The sequence below is a fragment of the Chionomys nivalis genome, chromosome 11, assembly GCF_950005125.1.
Source record: "Chionomys nivalis chromosome 11, mChiNiv1.1, whole genome shotgun sequence".
Lineage (NCBI taxonomy): Eukaryota > Metazoa > Chordata > Mammalia > Rodentia > Cricetidae > Chionomys > Chionomys nivalis.
The window spans coordinates 73,229,120-73,248,925 of record NC_080096.1 but is presented as its reverse complement, the minus strand read 5'-3'; the positions used below and the strand labels follow the sequence as shown (position 1 = coordinate 73,248,925).

The following is a 19,806-nucleotide window of genomic DNA, read 5'->3' as shown; positions in this document are numbered from 1 at the left end:
CAGAAAGCTAAGAATTGGTGTGGATCAGTCACAGAAGTGCAGCTTTAATCCTAGAAATGCTGCTTAGCAAAAAAGACTCATGTGCACAGAAAAAGATAGAGATATGCAGTAAAGACATATTCAGAGGATAAACAACAATAATAAGAGCTCTCTAAACAGGTTACAGTGTGTTTAAAAATACACATAGGCTTGAGAAAAAAAAGAAAAGAAAAAGGAGCGAGAAAGTCCCTAAAAAAGAAATAGAGTAGCCAGGCATGGTGATACATGCCTTTAATATCAGCATTTGAGAGAAGAGACAGGAAGATCTCTGTGAGTTCAAAATCATCCTGTACTACAGAGTGAGATCTAGGACAACCAAAAATACACATAGAAACTCAGTCTCAAAAAATCAAAAATTAAAAAATAAAAATGAAAGAAATTAAGTAAAAAAAAGCATGTAAAGATGGAAAATAAATGGAGTCTAGATTGTGGATGTTATTGTTTTCTTTTAACAATTTTACTGTAAATGACCTGATTACAGAGAGACATTTCATTGTATAGGCTGCTAAGCTAAAGCAACATATATATTTAAAGGCATCTTGACTTCAAAATTTATGTCTAAGGTTCTGCTTTTATTTCCACAGATGACAGATTTCTTACTGGTTAATATGGTTTGATCAAACAAGATCTCCAGGTGGTCCAACATCCATGACAGCTTCAGGACTTCTGGCTGAGATGGACTAACCATATAGGATACTCCATGAAAGACCTGATTAACAGCACCACAATCAGCAGGAAGTAGTCTAAAAAAACTATGCCCAAATTCCCAAATATTGCTTATAAATGTTTTTTTTTTTTTCATTTAAAGGTGGTTGATTATAAATGGTTAATGGTCACAGTCAATCTCTTTCTAAAAGAGGGGGACATGTTATAGAAATGAATACTTTGCATTGGTATAGATTTTGGTCTATTGATACAAATTTAAGGTCAATTTTGTTACAATATATTTCATATATATTTATATTTTTACTCTTATTTAAGGTGTTAGGCTTGTAATATATTAAAAAATATAATGTATAATTAAAAATTATAGATTAATAGCCATTTATCATAGTCAAATTAGCAGTCATGGTAGGTTTTCTAGATATACAGAGATATATTTTTCAGTCAGATAGATAATCTTCAACACTTTAAAGACATACAGAGTATGGAATTTAAAAGGTTTTAAAAACCTAGACTTTTCTCAACGGGGAGACATGTCTGCTTCTGATAGACCAACTACTTCAGAGAGATTGATGGGCACTGAAAAAATTCATTATGGAATTTGCCTTCAATGTGGCAAAGCTAGCCATTTTGGCAAGAAACTGTTCTTCCGTGGACTTTAGGTTGTTATGTTATAGGAACTGGACATTCGGGACCCACAGTAGTAACTGTTGAACTTTCCTAAAGATAGACTGGTTCTTCAGATTTCCTGCTTCACAGAAGAAACAGTCAGATATTCTACAGGACACAGAAGAAAGCAATTGATGCACTTTGCCAATACAAGACAGAATAGATCTTCAAATTTCCTGTTTTGCTTTAAAGTCATCCAAATATTTGGAGGCTATAGGCTGCAGATGGATCCTCCAACATTACAAAAGAATGTTGGTTGACTGTCCAGGAAGTAAAATGTCTCTGTCATTTCTAGAACTTTGGAAGTTTCTTTTAATGCACTTCTAGTTTACTTCAGTATTAGTTTATCCTTCTTGTGTTTTTGATGGAGTTGAAGACAGATAGTTAATGTTACAGATTTCTTTAGTTATAATAAAAGACAAATTAGATACAAAACTTTAGACTCACAAAGAAAAGATAGATAATAGAATATTTTATTTAAATTTTGCCTAATACAAATAGACTATTACAACTATAATTCTTGCCTTATAAGTGTTTTGTTATATGTAATTTTGTTATGTTAAAGTTAAAAACTTCCTTTTTGTTTAGACATAAAAGGAGAGATGATGTGGGAAGTCCTTTTGTATATGGCAAATAAAGCTGTTTTGGCCATTGGTTTAGCAGAATAAATACAGGTAGAAAATCTTAACACATACACACAAAGAGAGACAGAAATAGAGACAGAGAGACAGAGAGAATAGGCAGAGTTGAAAGAAACACCATGTAGCTGTGGAAGGAGAAACATACCAGTACATTACCAGTAAGCCACAGCCTCATGGTGATGTATAGATTAATAGAAATGGGTTTATTTAAGATGTAAGAGCTAGCTAGAAATATACCTGAACCATTGACCAAATACTGTTGTAATTAGTGTACTTTTTGTGTGACTATTTGTATCTGGGTGGCTGGGAAATGAAAGCCCTGGCTTTGTCTACATTCAAGCATGGTTCTAACTTTACTTTTATATTCTAGGTAACATGTATGAAAACAGTGACATTCAATATACAGTAAGCACACATGTAGTTTAAATGAGTCCCAAACAAGTTGTCACAGGTCTTGTGCATAACTCTATGGAACATTTAGCTAATGAAATCATTTTCAGGTCTATCTTTTTCTCATGAGATTTGGCCTAGACATAGTTTTCTCTATTTTTCAGTGCCCTTATTTTGTTTGGATTTTATGAGAGAATATATGATTGGGCTACTAAACTTCAGTGAGAAACTCTGGAAACTACCTTTGTGTCTCTGTATGGTGCTGATGGGTGGTCTGGATTTCTATTCTTTTTTTTTTTTTTTTTTTTTTTTTTTCGAGACAGGGTTTCTCCGTAGCTTTTGGTTCCTGTCCTGGAACTAGCTCTTCTAGACCAGGCTGGCCTCGAACTCACAGAGATCCACCTACCTCTGCCTCCCGAGTGCTGGGATTAAAGACGTGCACCACCACCGCCCAGCTTCTATTCTGTATCTTAATTGATCCTAAATATATGGAGACAAAAATGTAACGTTTCTTTCCTTTGGGCTTCTATATAACCACAGAATGACAGTGTGGTCTTCTGAAGTTTACATAACACCAAGAATCAAAAAATAAGTTCTATTTCTCAGTTTTTTGCTGAGCAAAGATATAGCTGGTTTGCAAGCTTTTTCTGACTGGAATTATCTATTTGCACAGCTAAGAAATTGATTCAATAATGATTACTGCATCACAATTTCAACATTAAAGTTATTAATATTGTTTGATTTCAACAAATATCTGCTTGTAATCATTATAAAACATAGCAATTACTTTTAATATATTTTTGTTTGTGTATAGGTGATTATATTGGTGCATGCATGTTACTCTGCATGTGTAGAGGTCAGAACAATTTTGGGAATCAATTCTCACCTTCTACCATGAGGTCCAATGATATAAATGCAGGTCATAAGGATTTGTGGCAAGAGATTTTACTCACTGCCCTAGTAATTAGTTTTTTATATGAGAAAGTAAGGCTGGGGATGGAGCTCAGTAGGGGAAGATATACCAATATGCATAAGGCCCTTTGAAAATAATACCAACATCAAATGAGAAAAAGTGGGGCTGGGGGAAAGTATATTTTAGCAAACAATGACCTGGATATACTGTAATACTCAGAAATAACATTTGACCTAGAAATTAATATGAATAAATCTAAAATGCACATCAGAATGTTTATTTATGTTTATGTAAATATGTATAGGTAATGCTATGTGACTTTCAATAGTCACATTCACATATCATTTTGTCTGTTGCTTTTCTGTTAAGAGTCAGTATATTGATGTTCCTATTTTATTAAATAATTTTATGATAGTATGCTTTTGGCAACTGCATGATATTTCATTATGAAGTATGTCGTTATTTTCCAGTTATGATTTTGCATATTTTTTCCTGGAATTTTACTTTCTTATTCTATAATATGGTGAATCTACTCGTAGTTAAATTTGTATTTATACATCTGACTGTTTAATTACAATTTATGAGTTTCTAGAATTATTTTGTTTATTGTACATTGCCAACTGATTTTCAAAAAGATTGTTCTTATCTTTACCAGAAATAACTGTTTATGAACAAGAATATCTCATGGAGGGAATAGTATGTGCAAAGTCTAATTTTTGGCACAGAATGATTTAATAGAGATCATATATGTATTATATTGATGCTCAGAATATTCCACCTTGGACATTCTTCTTGGGTTTGCTATGAATGAAGTCAAATCTTATTCAAAATTTCCATCTAAAATTTTACTTCTAAAATATTGTAATGTTGCACTATTTCTTGTTTTTCTCTGAATTTTTAGTAGTTCTTTGGGAATTTCATGTGATATATTCTGTTCATATTCATCTCTCTTAGTCAACTTCTTTCAAATCCAACTCTCACCCATGATCTTAGTTTAAGTTGATTCACAGTAAGTGTACATGTTTATAGGACAGTGTTATATCTCAATGCATGTATAAAATGTATATGGTTAAGTGGGGGTCGTTGAGTGACCATCTCTACAAAGGTTATCATTTTTTTGTTGTTGTGGGCATTCAAATAATTTTCTATAAAATTAAATTTAAAATTAAGCATTGCTAAGCACTATTTTTCCAGAACACCAGAGGTAACTTTTCCTAATCCAGTGGTTCTCAACCTTCCTAATGGTAGAGTTTTCAACCTGTGGGTCACACCCTTTTGAATGACTGTATATCAGACATATTTCTCTCATATATTTACATTATTACTTGTAACAATTACAAAATTATAGTTATGATGCAGCAATAAAATAGTTTTATGGTTGGAGTCACCCCAACAAGAAGTGAAATGTGAAGGAAATAGACACCTATGCTTTGAAGGTTTTGCCAGTAATCTATATAGTTTTAAATAATGTTTTATTCATTATTTTAGAGCTTCATACAATAATTTTTTATCATATCCATTCTCTCCTCCCACTCTCTCCAGGTCCTCCCCAATCTTCCAACTGTATAATTTTATCTTCTCTCTCTCTCATTCTATCTATATGAAAACCAAGAGCAACAAGAAAAACCCATGAAACTTGTTGTAAGGAGGGCTGCTTGTTGGTTCCCAGCTGCTCAGCCAGTTTAGACTAAAAATAATCACATAGAAACTGTATTAATCAAATCACTGCTTGGTCCATTAGCTCTAACTTCTTATTGGCTAACTCTTATATCTTAATTTCACTCATCTCCATTAATCTGTTTATCACCACATGGTAGTGGCTTATTGGCAAAGTTTTACTGTGTCTGACTCTGGCAGCTTCATGGCATCTTTCTCTGCCTTCCTTCTCCCAGCATTCAATGCAGTGTTCTCTACATACCCAAGTTCTGCCCTAACAACAGGCCAAGGTAGTTTCTCTATTCATTAACCAATAAAAGCAACACATAAACAGAAGAATCTTTCACACCATTTCCCCCTTTGTGTTTAAACAAAAAGAAATTCTTTAACTTTAACATAGGAAAATTACATATAACAAAACAGGTATCAAGCAAGAATTATAGTTATAATATTTATATCTACTTTATCTTTTATCATAACTAAGGAAAACTGTATCTATTCTTCAACTCCATCAAAAACTCCAGAAGGATATAATATTACTTATGTAAAGAGGATGTACATTGTAAGCAACTTCCAAAATTCTAGAAATGACAGAGACATTTTGCTGCCTGGACAGTCACAAAAAATTCTTCTGTACCATTGGGGCATCCATCTTCAGTCTATAGGCCCATAGTATCTAGCAGACTTTTCCATGAAGCAGAAAACTTCAAAGACAATTCTGCCCATATTGACAGTTTGTCATTCATTTTCTTCTGTGTCCTGCAGAATGTTTAGGAGACTCTTTTATGAATCAGAAAACCTGAAGGATCATTTAGGCAAGTTCAGCAGTCATTTCTCAGTGGGTCCTGCATATCCAGTTAAGGAGTCCACACAAGAGCAGTTTCTTGCCCAAATGGCTAACCAACTTAATAAGGAGTCTCTTCAATGCCCATCTTCCTCTAGAAGTAGCTTGTGCTGCCAGGAGCTGATGTGTCTTACTGTCAGGAAAAGTTTTATGTTCTTAAACCTTTTAAATGCATTAATATTAAGGTCTCTGAAAGATTTGAAGAATACTTAACTGAATATACCAATGCAAATTATTCATTTCTATAGCATATTCCCCTTTACATGTAAAAAAGCATTTACAAACATTACTTGGGAATATGGGCATAGTTTTGCCCAAACTTCTTCCTACCACTTGGGGCAGTGTTAATCAGGCCTCATGGTATGTCCTGTGTGTTAAGTTCATCTCATACAGCAGTTGGATGAAGAAATTTTTGGGGGTTATTCACAGCAACCTTTCATGGGGGTGGATTTATCAAACCATATTAGTCTGGAAGCAATCCACAGAAACCTCTTTTCCAAAGCAACATATTCTTAGACCCCAAATTGGAAGTCATGATACCTTTTTAATATACATGCTAGTTTAGCTTAGCAGCCCATACAATGAAATGTCTCTCTGTACTTAACTCATTCAAAGCCAAAAAATTCAAAGATAACACGATAATGTACATAATCCAGACTTTCTGTGTATAATCCATCTTTACATGACTTAATTTTCTTTCTTTTTTAAAATACATAACTATCTGTGCTCTGTCTCTTTAAAGACTTTACCATTTTTTGGCAGTTTGGATGCTCACCTTACCAGACCTGGATGGAGGTGGGTGGTCCTTGGACTTCCCACAGGGCAGGGAACTCTGATTGCTCTTGGGCTGATGAGGGAGGGGGACTTGGTTGGGGGAGGGGGAGGGAAATGGGAGGTGGTGGTGGGGAAGAGGAAGAAATCTTTAATAAATAAATAATTTTTTAAAAAAGGAACTAAAAAACAATAAAATCCAGTAAGCTAAAAAAACCCCTTTTTAAAATAACGTTTTAAATAACTTTCTATATTCTTTTTCTTCTCTCTCCCAAGCCTATGTACATCTATCCAGCACTGTGACCCATTTATAGGTCTGTTTTATCTGAATATGTCTTTATTTATCTATCTTTTTTTTCAGGACAGGGTTTCTATGTAGTTTTAGAACCTGTCCTGGGACTTGAATTTGTCTTTATTACATATCTGTGAATATTTTCTGACCAGAAGTGCTTCTTAAAATGCTAAGCACTTAAGAATCTAAGCTGGGACATTACTAGGATACAAATGATACTACCTGCTCTACATGCCAATTCAAACATGGGAGAGATGCTCACTGCTTCCAAGAGCCATACACACTGCCCCACTTCCAAGCACACAGCCAGTCCATGCCATCAACAAGCATCTGTAGTAGTCTGTTCACAAACCCCACTCAAATACTCTTTAGCCAGACCTCCTGCCTGAAAGACCCAGAGGTCACACTGGCAGGATGGCCCAGAAAGCTGGCATTTTAAAAATGTAGGTTTTTCCCACTACAGCTGAATCAGGAAAACCTCTCTTAAACAAGCTGTGGCATGCTACCACCAAACAGAAAGAAGCTGTATTAAACTCTGTATTTTTGTGTCTAGAATACCTTTCCAAGTCTTCTCAGGTTTTATGTGGATTTAGATAGCCACGTTGGCACTAATCTGCTGTAAGGAGGCTGCTTGTTCTTTCCCACTACCCAGCTAGTGGTAGTGGTTTACTGGCAATGTTTCAGCATGTCTGACTCTGGTGACTCCATGTTGTCTCTCTCTATGCCTCCTTTTTCCCAGCATTCAGTTCAGTTTTCTTTGACTACCTAAGTTCTGCCCTAATAACAGGCCGAGGCAGTTTCTTTATTCATTAACCAAAAAAGCAACACATAGACAGAAGGACCTCCTACACCAGAAACTTAGTTTGTATTGGCCACCTACTATTGATTTGTGACCAGTCCTGGAATGTGGTTGATATGCCAACTATTATTCCATTGAAGAAAATTCACTTTCCATCATTGTGTGACAAACAAATACCAATAGCTACTTGTCTAATGATGGCATTTTCTGTCTTCATCCTTTCTTCCATGTTGGGATATTGTCTGGCTTGAATTTGAGCAGATTTTGTGTGTAACTTTCCTAGTCTCTCTAGTTTGTATGTGCATTTCTCTAGTTAAGTCTAGAAATCAGTACTTGAAGTCATCCGCCTCTTCTGACTCTGAAAATCTTTCTGCCTCATTTTGTACATGACCTAAGCCTTAATGGGAAAGGTTTAATAAAAAAAAAATCTCATTTAGCATTGAGCACTCCAAAGTCTCTAATTCTCCACACAGTGACAAGTTGTGGATTTCTGTGTCTATTAACATTTACAGCAAAAATAAAATTCCATAATGAATGTTGAGCAATGCATTGATCTATAGACATAGCAAATATTTGCATTTCAAAATAAGCTTTGCTCATTTTATTTTTCTCTGGTGTGTTAGTTTAACTGTTCAAATGGTTAATGCTTTTTAAGGATTACCAATATTGGTTACTTGTTTACTTGGGTTTTCTGAGTAACTTTTCCCAATTTTTTATTTTAAATTTGTTCTTCTTCATTCTTGTTCTGCTATAAAAGTCACAGTTAGATATTGTTATAGGATACCAATCAATAGTGTACTCTTATTTCCCAGGAAGAAGACATGAGGCAATGTTCCAGGTATAAGATCCATCATCTTTCTTCATTTGAATCCTTCAGCACATTCTGACAACATCTGGAGAACAAGTTGAAGCTTTAATTTTATTTCTGATTTTTATCACAAATTTTAAACAATTCAGCAAAGGAAGTATTGGGATACCATTGGCAAGACAAGAAGAGAAATCTTGTTAGTGTCATCATTTATAGGCACTGTTCAGTCTGATACTGGAAGGCAGCTAGATTTTAATTTAACCTTTGGATGTTATCAATAAGAAATAAACACCCTGATTTTGTTCAATTAAATTGATTTTCTGATGTATTGGATACCTGATATGTAATACTTGAATGATATTAAAATAAGAATTATTGTGCTAATGCTGACATTAACTGATGAACCTTCAAATTGGCAATCACTGTTATATATACCTTATATGCCAGCTGGGTATAAATGATTTTGATAGAATATTAATTTATTCCAGTTCTGTGACATTTGACTTGAACCCAGTTAAAGTGTAGAAAAGAAGGTAGTGGGGTGGACATGAGAGGAGTTGAAAAGAGAAGAGGGGTAGAAAGAATGTCAACACAGTACTCATGTATAAAAGTCTCAAAATTTAAATTTAAAAGTGCCTCAAAAATATTTCAAGAATCTGGACTGGAAATGGGACAAAAAAAATTTAATCAAAGTTACCAGTTCTTTAGTGGCAAAAATGAAATAAAATGAGGGGATCTATTTGTAGTAGTCATACAAATTAAAGAAAATGTCTTTATAAGTAAAACCATGCAAATTCTGGACTTAAGTGCCTGCCCTTATTGCATGCCCCATATTTTTAAATTTGTTCGAAAATTTACGCCTTAATTTCTTTTCTACTCACTAAATTCTAAGAAATATAAAATATCCCACAGTTAAGCATAGTTAATTCTAGATAATATTTTAACTTTTAAACAATTGCTTTAGATAATCATATTATTCCTTAATGAATTAGAAAGAGTATATAAGCTGAAAAAAATAAATTTCTTACTGCATGTATTCCCAGAATTACAAAGTACCTTTCTATTAGTACTTAGATATGTATTAATATTTACTCATTTATTAAATACCTACTAGAAATCAGATGAAAAAACTTAAAGCTTAGTTCTACAAGCTAAAAAAGTCAAGTAAAATAAAAATACAGAGTGGCCCTCAGTGGTTCTCTGAAACACAGACTGTGTCTGCACAGAACAGACCAAGAGGTGTCCAGATCCACAGCTTTACAGCCTAGTATCTAGGCCCTAAACTCTGGGGCAAAACCCCAGACCCACTTACACCTACCTCAGCTGCACTAGCCTGCCTGTGGGAAAGCCTCCTGTAGGCAGGCTGCTCAACATCCCCCATGGGATCCTTGCCAGCTGCAAGACCCACTCCACCCCAAACCTACCAATCCCCCATGACCTCAGTGGCTCCATAAGGAACCAACTGTGACTACACAGAGTGGACTAAGAGGTGAGTGAGCATCCCTACAGATGGACATCTCAGTCTCTAAACCCTAGTCCCAGGGGCAAAACCCTGAGCTCCTCTCCCATCTGCCTCAGGTTTACTAGCTGGTGTGGAAAGTCCTTTTACTGGTTAATGAATAAAGAATCTGTTTTGGCCAGTGGCTTAGCAGAGTAGAGTTGGGCAGGAAAACTGAAATGAATATTGGGAGAAAGAAAAGACCTCTAAACAAGGCACAGTGTATTTAGAAAATGTATCTTGTCTTGGGAGAGAGAAGAAAAAGAGTAAAGAGACAGTATATGTAAAATAAAAGAGACCAGACAGTTATAGATTAAAGGAGTAAAGATAATAAAATAAATATTAAACTTGTTTTAAAAAGTAATAGAGTAAAAAGAACAAGCCACATAAAGATAGAATATACACAGGGAGTCTGGATTATGTATATTATTGTGTTTTTTTTTAAATTATTTGACTGTAAAGGAGCTAAGTACAGTGAGGCATTTTATTGTATGGGCTGCTAAAATAAACCAGCATAAAGGTAGTTTGATAACAAAATTTGTATCAAGGATTTGTTGCTTTGGAAAAAAATTTCTTCTTTTATTTCCACAGAATATGAAAACCTGTGGATTAATTACAGTCTAATGTGGTTTTATGGAACAAGACTCCCTCCAAAAGATCATCGTGAAAAACTCTAAAAATACTTTGCCCAACAAAAAGCAGGAAGCAGTGAAGAGAACTATGCCCATATCCCCAAATATTGTTTATAAATGTTTATTTACATTTAAAGGATTATATGTAATAGAGATTTGCATTGGTATTGATATATATCTTGGTTTATTGATACAAATTTAAGATCAATTCTGTTATATGTATATTTCTACTCTTGATTAAGGTATTGTGTTTGTGCAACTCATTTACAAATGTAATGAATAATTAATAAATACAGGTTAATGGATAGTCATCTGCAATACTCAAGCTTGTAGTCATGTTAGTTAGGTTTTTCTAGATATACAGAGATGTATTTCAATTAGATAGGCATTCTTTAAACCTTTCAAAGACTACAGAATATGATATTTAAAGTATTTTAAAAATTTAGGTCTTTTCATAAAAATGAGACATATCTGCTCCTGGAAGCACCAGTCTTCAAGAAAACGATGGGCATCAAAGAAGCTCCTTATAGAGTTTGTTAGCCATTTTGACAAGAAACTGCTCTTGCCTGAACTACTTGGATGGATTTGCAGGACCCACAGAAAAATAACTGCAGAACTTGCCTAAAGGTGAGACAATCCATCGGGGTTCCTAGTTCATTAAAGAGTCCATCAGACATTCTGCAGGACACAGAAGAAAGTGAGTAAGAAACTGCCAATATAGGCAAAACTATCTTTGAAATTTCCTGCTTCATGAAAAAGTCTGCTGGATACTGTGGGCCTTTAAGCTAAAGATGGATTCCCCAATGTTACAGAACTTTGAGTGACTGTCCAGGCAATGAGATGACCCTGTCTATTCTAGAGCTTGGGAATTTGATTACAATGTACTTCCTGTTTACTTAGGTAATATTATATCCTTCTGGAGTCTTTGATGTAATTAAAAAATAGATAGTTATAGTTTTCCTTAGTTATGATAAAAGATAAAGTAGATATAAATATTATAACTGTAATCTTTGCTTGATACCTGTTTTATTATATGAAATTTTACTATGTTAAAGTTAAAACCTTCATTTTATTTAAACAAAAAAGGTGAAATGGTGTGGAAACACCTTCTGTATATGTGTTGATTTTAGCTGATTTTGACCAATGGCTTAACAGAATACATCCAGGCTGGAAGAGATATGTATAGAGAGAGTAGGCAAAATTGCAGAGAAGCCTTGGAGCCACCAGAGGAGAAAGCTACCAGCTGGCAGCGGGAAACTTGCACATTCATCACAAGTCTCATGGTAAAATATAAAATAATAGAAATACATTAATTTAAGAGAAGAGTGAGTTAGAAATATGTATAAGCTAATAGGCCAAGAAATTTAATTAACTCAGTTTCTGTGTGGTCCTATGGTCTGGGCACCTGGGAATGAACAAACATCCTCTTACTAGAGCTAGTCAGTCAATTTACAAGCCTCCTGCAGGCAGACTGCTCCAACACCCCCCATCAGACCCTGAAATCTACAAGTCCCACTCTGATCCCAAACCTACTGAGGGAATTCTGGAAATGAAAATTTGGGAAAACAAACTGGAGCTAAAGATGCAAGCATCATCAACAGAATACAAGAGATGGGAGACAAAATCTCAAGAGTTGAAGTTACAATAGAGGAAATTCATTTGTTGGTCAAAGAAAATGTTAAATTCAAAAATTCCTTAATGCAAAACATCTCAGAAATCTGGGACACCATGAAAAGACCAAACTAAGACTAACAGGGATAGAAGGAGAAGAACTCCAGCTCAAAGGCAAAGAAAATATATTTAATACAATCATAAAAGAAAAAAATTTCAACATATAGAAAGATATCCCTGCCTATGAAGGAACAAAATGCTTACAGAACTCCAAATAGACTGGACCAAAAAAAATCTCTCTATAATATAACAATGAAAAACTACACATCAAAATACAAATACTCCAATTAAAAATGGAGTACAGATATAAACAAAGAATTCTCAACAGAAGAATCTCAAAAGTTGAGTGACAGTTAAGGAATTGCTCAGAATTCTTAACCATGGGCGAAACGCAAATCTAGATGACTCTGAGATTCCATCTTACACTAGTCTGAATGATTAACATAAAAAAGACTGATGATAGCAAATGTTGGAGGATGCAGACTAAGGGGAGCAATCACATTCAAACCACAACATCCCTATTTAGATGTGCATTAATTCTTGGATTATTTGTTTGATGTTTGAAGAGTTTTATTTTGTCTTTTTCTAGAGTTCTGTTTTTAAAGCATAATTACAACGATTATGTCTACTGAAAGATTTTCACTATTTTGAAAAGATTTCCTTTATCACCATCAGCAGTATCTTTATTATTATCTTTATTGAGCTCTACCTTTTTCTTTGCTCCTCTCCCTACCTCTCCCTTTCCCTTCAACCCTCTCCAAAGGTCCCCATACTCCCAATTTACTCAGTAGATCTAATCTTTTTATGCTTCCATGTAGATTAGATCTATGTATGTCTCTCTTAGGCTCCTCACTGTTGTCTACATTCTCTGGGATTGTGAATTGTGGACTGGTTTTCTTTGCTTTATGTTTAAAACCACCTATGAGTGAGTACATGTGATAATTGTCTTTCTGTGTCTGGGTTACCTCACTCAAAATGATGTTTTCTAAGTCCATCAATTTGCCTGCAACCTTCAAGATGTCATTATTTTTTTTCTGCTATGTCGTACTCCATTGTGTAAATGTACCACATTTTTTTATCCATTCTATGGTCAAAGGGCATTTAGATTGTTTCCAGTTTCTGGCTATGACAAACAATGCTGCTATGAACATCGTTGAGCACATATCCTTCTGGCATGATTGAGCATCCTTTGGATATACCCAAAAGTAGTATTACTGGGTCTTGAGGAAGGTTCTTTCCTAATTTTCAGAGATATTGCCACACTGACATCAAAAAGGGCTAAACCAGCTTGCATTCCCACCTGCAATGCAGGAATGTTCCCTTTACCCCACAACCTCTCCAGTATAATTTGTCACTTACGTGTTTTTGATCTTGGCCATTTTTCCAGGTATAAGATGGAATCTCAGAGTTGTTGGAATTGCATTTCTCTGATGACTAAGGATGTTGAACAATTTCTTTAGAGTCTTTCAGCCATTTTAGATTCCTCCATTGAGACTTCTGTATTTAGGTCTGTACTCCAATTTTTATTTGATTATTTGTTCTTTTGATGACAAATTTCTTGAGTTCTTAATATATTTTGGAGATCAGACCTCTGTCTGATGTGGGATTAGTGAAGATCTTTTCCCATTCTGTAGGCTATTGTTTTGTCTTGTTGACCATGTACTTTGCTTTACAGAAGCTTTTTAGTTTCAGGAGATCCCATTTGTTAATTGTTTCTCTTAGTGTTTGTGCTGCTGGGGCTATATTTAGGAAGTGGTTTCCTGTGCCTATGCATTCAAGTGTACTTCCCACTTTCTCTTCTATAAGGTTCAGTGTGGCTGGCTTTATGTTGAGGTCTTTGATCCGTTTGGACTTGAGTTTTGTGCATGGTGATAGGTATGGGTCTGTTTTTCTCTACATGTTGATATCTGGTTATGCCAGCACCATTTGTTAAATATGCTTTCTTCTTTCCATTTGATATTTTTGGGTTCTTAGTCAAAAAACACGTGTTCAAATGTGTGTGGATTAATATCCAGGTCTTCGAATTGGTTCCATTGGTCCTCCTGTCTGTTTTTATGTCAATGTCAGTTTGTTTTCAGTACTGTAGCTCTGTAGTGGAGTTTGAAGTCAGGGAATGAGATGCCTCCAGAAGTTCTTTTATTGTACAGGATTGTTTTGGCTATCCTTTTTTTTTTTTTCATATGAAGTTGAGTACCATTTTTTCAAGGTCTGTGAAGAATTTCTCTGGGATATTGATGGGCATTGCATTGAATCTGTAGATTGCTTTTGGTAAGATTGCCATTTTTACTATGTTAATTCTACCTACATAAGTGCATGGGAGATCTTTCCACTTGCTGCTGTCTTCTTCAATTTCTTTCTTCAAAGATTTAAAGTTCTTGCCATACAAGTCTTCCACTTGTTTGGTTAGGGTTACTCTGAGATATTTTATGCTATTTGTGGCTATTGGGAAGGGCGATGTTTCTCTGATTTCTTTCTCAGCCCATTTATCATCTGTGTTCAGGAGCACTACTGATTTATTTGAGTTAATCTTGTATCCTGCTACATTACTGAAAGTGCTTATAAGTTGTAGAAATTCCCTGGCAGATTTTTAGGTTGCTTATCATATCATCAGCAAATAGTTAAAGTTTGACTTCTTCTTTTCTGATTTGTATCCCCTTGATATCCTTCTGGTTTCTTATTGCTCTATCTAGGACGTCAAGAACTATATTAAATAGATATGGAGAGAGTGGACAACTTTTTCTTGTTCCTGATTTCAGTGGGATCGCTGGGAGTTTCTCTCCACTTAGTTTGATGTTGTTTTACTTTTCTATGATATCCCTTTCTGCACTGATTATGGCTTTTTAAATTTTTCAGTCTGATAATTCCATGTATCTCTCCTATGTGTATTTTTTTCTGATGCATTCCCATTCATCTAATCCTTTTTTATCTTTACTATGAGTTGTTATCTTTTCTGAAAAGCCATATATAATTTTCTCAGTAAAATAAACTGAGATAATGACTTTAATTCAAGGTTTTAGGATTATCTGTCTTAGACTGAGGGTGGTTATTGTTGACTGCAGGTAAAAATCAGAGGTTAGAATCACCTTTGATATTCATGTTTTGGTCTCTTACCAGTGTTTCAGAGTGTCCCCACAAAGCCCATTTAAATCAGGATATGAGATTCTTTTTCCTGTATTATATGCTCTTATGGATGAGTTCATTAATGTTACACTAATCCATGAGGTCTTCATCTTATAATTAAAACTCAGTGTTTTCTGAATTTGTACTTTTGCTTCTAAGTTTCTTTCCTTCCCAGTTACACGGAAAAGAATAGCTACTAGGAGCTAAATTTGTGTGTTTTATTTCCCCATTGGAGTTAGGAGTTTGGTGTTCTGCCCTTTAAGGCATGAGGCTCTGGCAAGCCCAACTTTAATGACAGCTCTCTGTTAATATTTCAAAGTGTTGGCTTTCTGCTGCAACTGTTCAAACACAAGATTTTTTTTCTTTTTCCTTTTTTTGCAGTTTGTACAGTGAGAAATTTGTGATATCAATAATTGTAAGGTTCTCAGTAATGTGGAAAGACATGAAAACCTGGGTCATCCAGTCTGTTGCTGCCAAACTAGTCCAACCTGGGCCCCTGACAATACCTGTTTTGTAGTATTACCTATCGGAAATAACCTCTGCTCTGAACAAACTGAGCTTTTCTCCTCATCAGCTTCAAGTCATCTCATGGTTTGATCTGTGTTTTCTGATGGATCTTTAAGAATTTTTTGTTTGTTTGTTTCTTTATTTTCATGTACCTTTTGGAAATAATTGGATAAAGGGTCCATAACCAAGACAATTAATTATAGTTTTTTAAAGAACTTGTTTATTGACTCAGTTGTATCTGTTGATTATGATTTAATTTTCTTAAATGATATTCCTTTTAAAGTTTACATTTCTCTTTTTCTTTGTCTTCCTGGGAATTTTGACTGGAGAGTGGATCTGGAGTTTGAGTTGAAGGTAGATCATGGAGTTCCATGTTTGTACATTTATATCTGGGTCTTCAATTCAGTTCCACTGATCAACTTATTTTTATGCCATATGACTTTTATTACTACAGCTTCGTAGTAGAGCTTACAATTAGGGATTGCAATACCCCTGGAAGTTCTTTTATTACACAGGATTGTATCCTGGGGTTTATATTTTTCCATTTAAGTTGAATATTATTCTTTCAAGGTTTGTAAAGAATTATACAGTTGTTTTGATGGGGATTGCATTGAGTCTATAGATTGGTTCTGGTAATATTTTTATAATGTTAATCCTGGTGATCCATGAGCATAAGAGATCTTTCCATCTTTGGATATCTCTTCAATTTCATTATTGAAAGATTTGAGGTTTGTTAAAAAACACTTTCTTTATTAGAGTTACGTCAAGATACTTTATAATACCTGTGGCTATTTCTTTCTCAGGCAGTTTACATTTGTATATAGGAGGGCTACTGATTTTTAAAATTAATTTTGTATTCAACCACTTCACTGTAGCATTTATCAGATGAAGGAGTTCCCTGGTAGAACTTTTGCAGTTTCTTCTGTATACTGTTCTATGATTTGAAAAGAACCATACATTGAATTTTTCCTTTCCAATTTGTATCCCTTTTACCTATTTTAGCTTTCTAAAATACTATATTGAATAGATAGGAATGGTGAACAGCCTTCTCTTGTCTTGATCTTAGTGGAATTGCTTTGAAATTCTCATTATTCAATTTGGTGTTGTCTATTAGCTTACTGTTTATTGCATTTGTTATGTTTAAAAATGTCCCTTGTATCCATGATCTCTTCACGACTTCCAAAATGCAAAGGTACCCACATTTGTAAAAAAAAAAAATTACTAAAGCTTAAATTGTACAGTGACCTTCACAAAATGATAGAAGACCTTGCATTTGGAGCATAGATATTGGAAATGGAAACATCATCTTGGTGGAATTTTGTTTGACAAATATGCAGTGTTATTTCCGCTGTCTTTTGATTAATTTTGTTTTGAAGTCTATATAAGTAGATATTTAAAAAGATATAGCAGCTTGCTTCTTGGAGACATCTGATTAGAAAATCTGTTTTGAACCTTATATATTTATATCTTTGTAGTTGATGTGTTTTTCTTGTATGCGTGAGAAAATTGAGTCTTTTTCACATTCACACTACTAGCTTGTGTCTTTTAATTGGAAAATTAAGTCCATTAATATTGAGAGATATCAATGACGAAAAACTTGTTAATTTCTGTTATTTTATTGTTGTTTTGGATGTGTGTGTTTTTCTTTTTTGAGATTATGCTGGTATGAGATTATTTATTGCCTGTGTTTCCGTGGGTAGAGTTAACCTTCTTGGGTTGTGATTTTTTTCTAGTACCTTCTTTAGGACTGTATTTGTAGATAGATATTGTTTACGTTTGACATTATCTTGGAATATCTTGTTTTCTCCATCAATGGTGATTGAAAGTTTTCCTGGGTATAATTGTTTTGGCATCTATAGTTGTTTAGAGTATGCAGCACATTTTTTCCAGGCCTTTCTGGCTTTTAAAATCTCCATTGGGGATACGTGCGTTGACTTACTCCTTTCTGCTATTGGCGCGGCCGAGGAAGCATCGCTGAGGGCTCCCATTTCCCTGCCGTCATGTCTAAGTCAGAGTCTCCCAAGGAGCCGGAACAGCTGCGGAAGCTCTTCATCGGAGGGCTGAGCTTCGAAACAACCGACGAGAGTCTGAGGAGCCATTTTGAGCAATGGGGAACACTCACGGACTGCGTGGTCATGAGAGATCCAAACACCAAACGATCCAGGGGCTTTGGGTTTGTTACGTACGCCACTGTGGAGGAAGTGGATGCCGCTATGAATGCAAGGCCCCATAAGGTGGATGGAAGAGTTGTGGAACCTAAGAGAGCTGTGTCAAGAGAGGATTCTCAGAGACCAGGTGCCCACTTAACCGTGAAAAAGATCTTTGTTGGTGGTATTAAAGAAGACACGGAAGAACATCACCTGAGAGATTATTTTGAGCAGTATGGGAAAATTGAAGTGATTGAAATCATGACTGACAGAGGCAGTGGGAAAAAGAGAGGTTTTGCTTTTGTCACCTTTGATGACCATGACTCTGTGGACAAGATTGTTATTCAGAAATACCATACTGTGAACGGGCACAACTGTGAAGTAAGAAAAGCCCTATCCAAGCAGGAGATGGCTAGTGCTTCGTCCAGCCAAAGAGGTCGAAGTGGTTCTGGAAACTTTGGTGGTGGTCGTGGAGGCGGTTTTGGCGGCAATGACAATTTTGGTCGAGGGGGAAACTTCAGTGGTCGTGGTGGCTTCGGTGGCAGCCGTGGTGGTGGTGGATATGGTGGCAGTGGGGATGGCTATAATGGATTTGGTAATGATGGAAGCAATTTCGGAGGTGGTGGAAGCTACAATGATTTTGGCAATTACAACAATCAGTCTTCAAATTTTGGACCAATGAAAGGAGGAAACTTTGGAGGCAGAAGCTCTGGCCCTTATGGTGGTGGAGGCCAGTACTTCGCTAAACCACGAAATCAAGGTGGCTATGGTGGTTCCAGCAGCAGCAGCAGCTATGGCAGTGGCAGGAGGTTCTAATTACAGCCAGGAAACAAAGCTTAGCAAGAGAGGAGAGCCAGAGAAGTGACAGGGAAGCTACAGGTTACAACAGATTTGTGAACTCAGCCAAGCACAGTGGTGGCAGGGCCTAGCTGCTACAAAGAAGACATGTTTTAGACAATACTCATGTGTATGGGCAAACAAACTCGAGGACTGTATTTGTGACTAATTGTATAACAGGTTATTTTAGTTTCTGTTCTGTGGAAAGTGTAAAGCATTCCAACAAAGGGTTTTACTGTAGACCTCTTCTCACCCATGCTGTTGATTGCTAAATGTAATAGTCTGATCATGACACTGAATAAATGTCTTTTTTTCTTTTTAAAAAAAAAAAAAATCTCCATTGAAAAGGCAGGTGTGATTCTACTGGATCTGCCTTTATATGTTACTTCACCATTTTCCCTTGACACTTTAAATATTCTTTCTTTGCTCTATGTATTAAATATTTTGATTATTGTATGGTGAAGGAACTTTTTTTTTTTTGGTCTAATCTACTTGGTATTCTGTAAACCGTTTTGCCTTTATATGCTTGTACTTATTTAAGTTAGAAATTTTTTTCTATGATTTTTGTTAAAAATATTTTCTGGGACTTTGAGCTGAGCATCTTCTCCTTCTATCCTTATTGTTCTTAGTTTTGATCTTTGCATGGTGATCCAGATTTTCTGGATGTTTTGTGTTAGGTTTTTTTTTTTTTTTTTTTTTTTAGATTTAATATTTTCTTTGACTCATGAGTCTATTTCTTCTATTGTATCTTCAACTCTCAAGATTCTCTCTTCCTTCTCTTGTATTATGTTGGTGATGCTTTCATCTGTAATTTACATTCACTTAACTAGCATTTCCATTTCCAGAATTCCCTGCTTGTGTTTTCTTTATTGCTCCTATTTCCATTTTTACAAGTCCTGAATAGTTTTG

General features: G+C 35.2%; 1 protein-coding gene across 1 annotated transcript; it reads left to right on the top strand.

Moving 5' to 3' along the window:
• The first annotated feature begins 17,852 nt into the window (after positions 1–17,852).
• Positions 17,853–18,905, top strand: LOC130883747 (heterogeneous nuclear ribonucleoprotein A1). Its single transcript, XM_057784507.1, has one exon. It carries the CDS (start codon positions 17,914–17,916, stop codon positions 18,874–18,876), a length of 963 nt encoding a protein of 320 aa, XP_057640490.1. The 5' UTR covers positions 17,853–17,913; the 3' UTR covers positions 18,877–18,905.
• The last annotated feature ends 901 nt before the right edge of the window (positions 18,906–19,806 follow it).

Excerpts from the sequence above, each read along its gene's own strand:
- LOC130883747 (XM_057784507.1), top strand. The coding sequence starts at position 17,914 with ATGTCTAAGTCAGAGTCTCCCAAGGAGCCGGAACAGCTGCGGAAGCTC.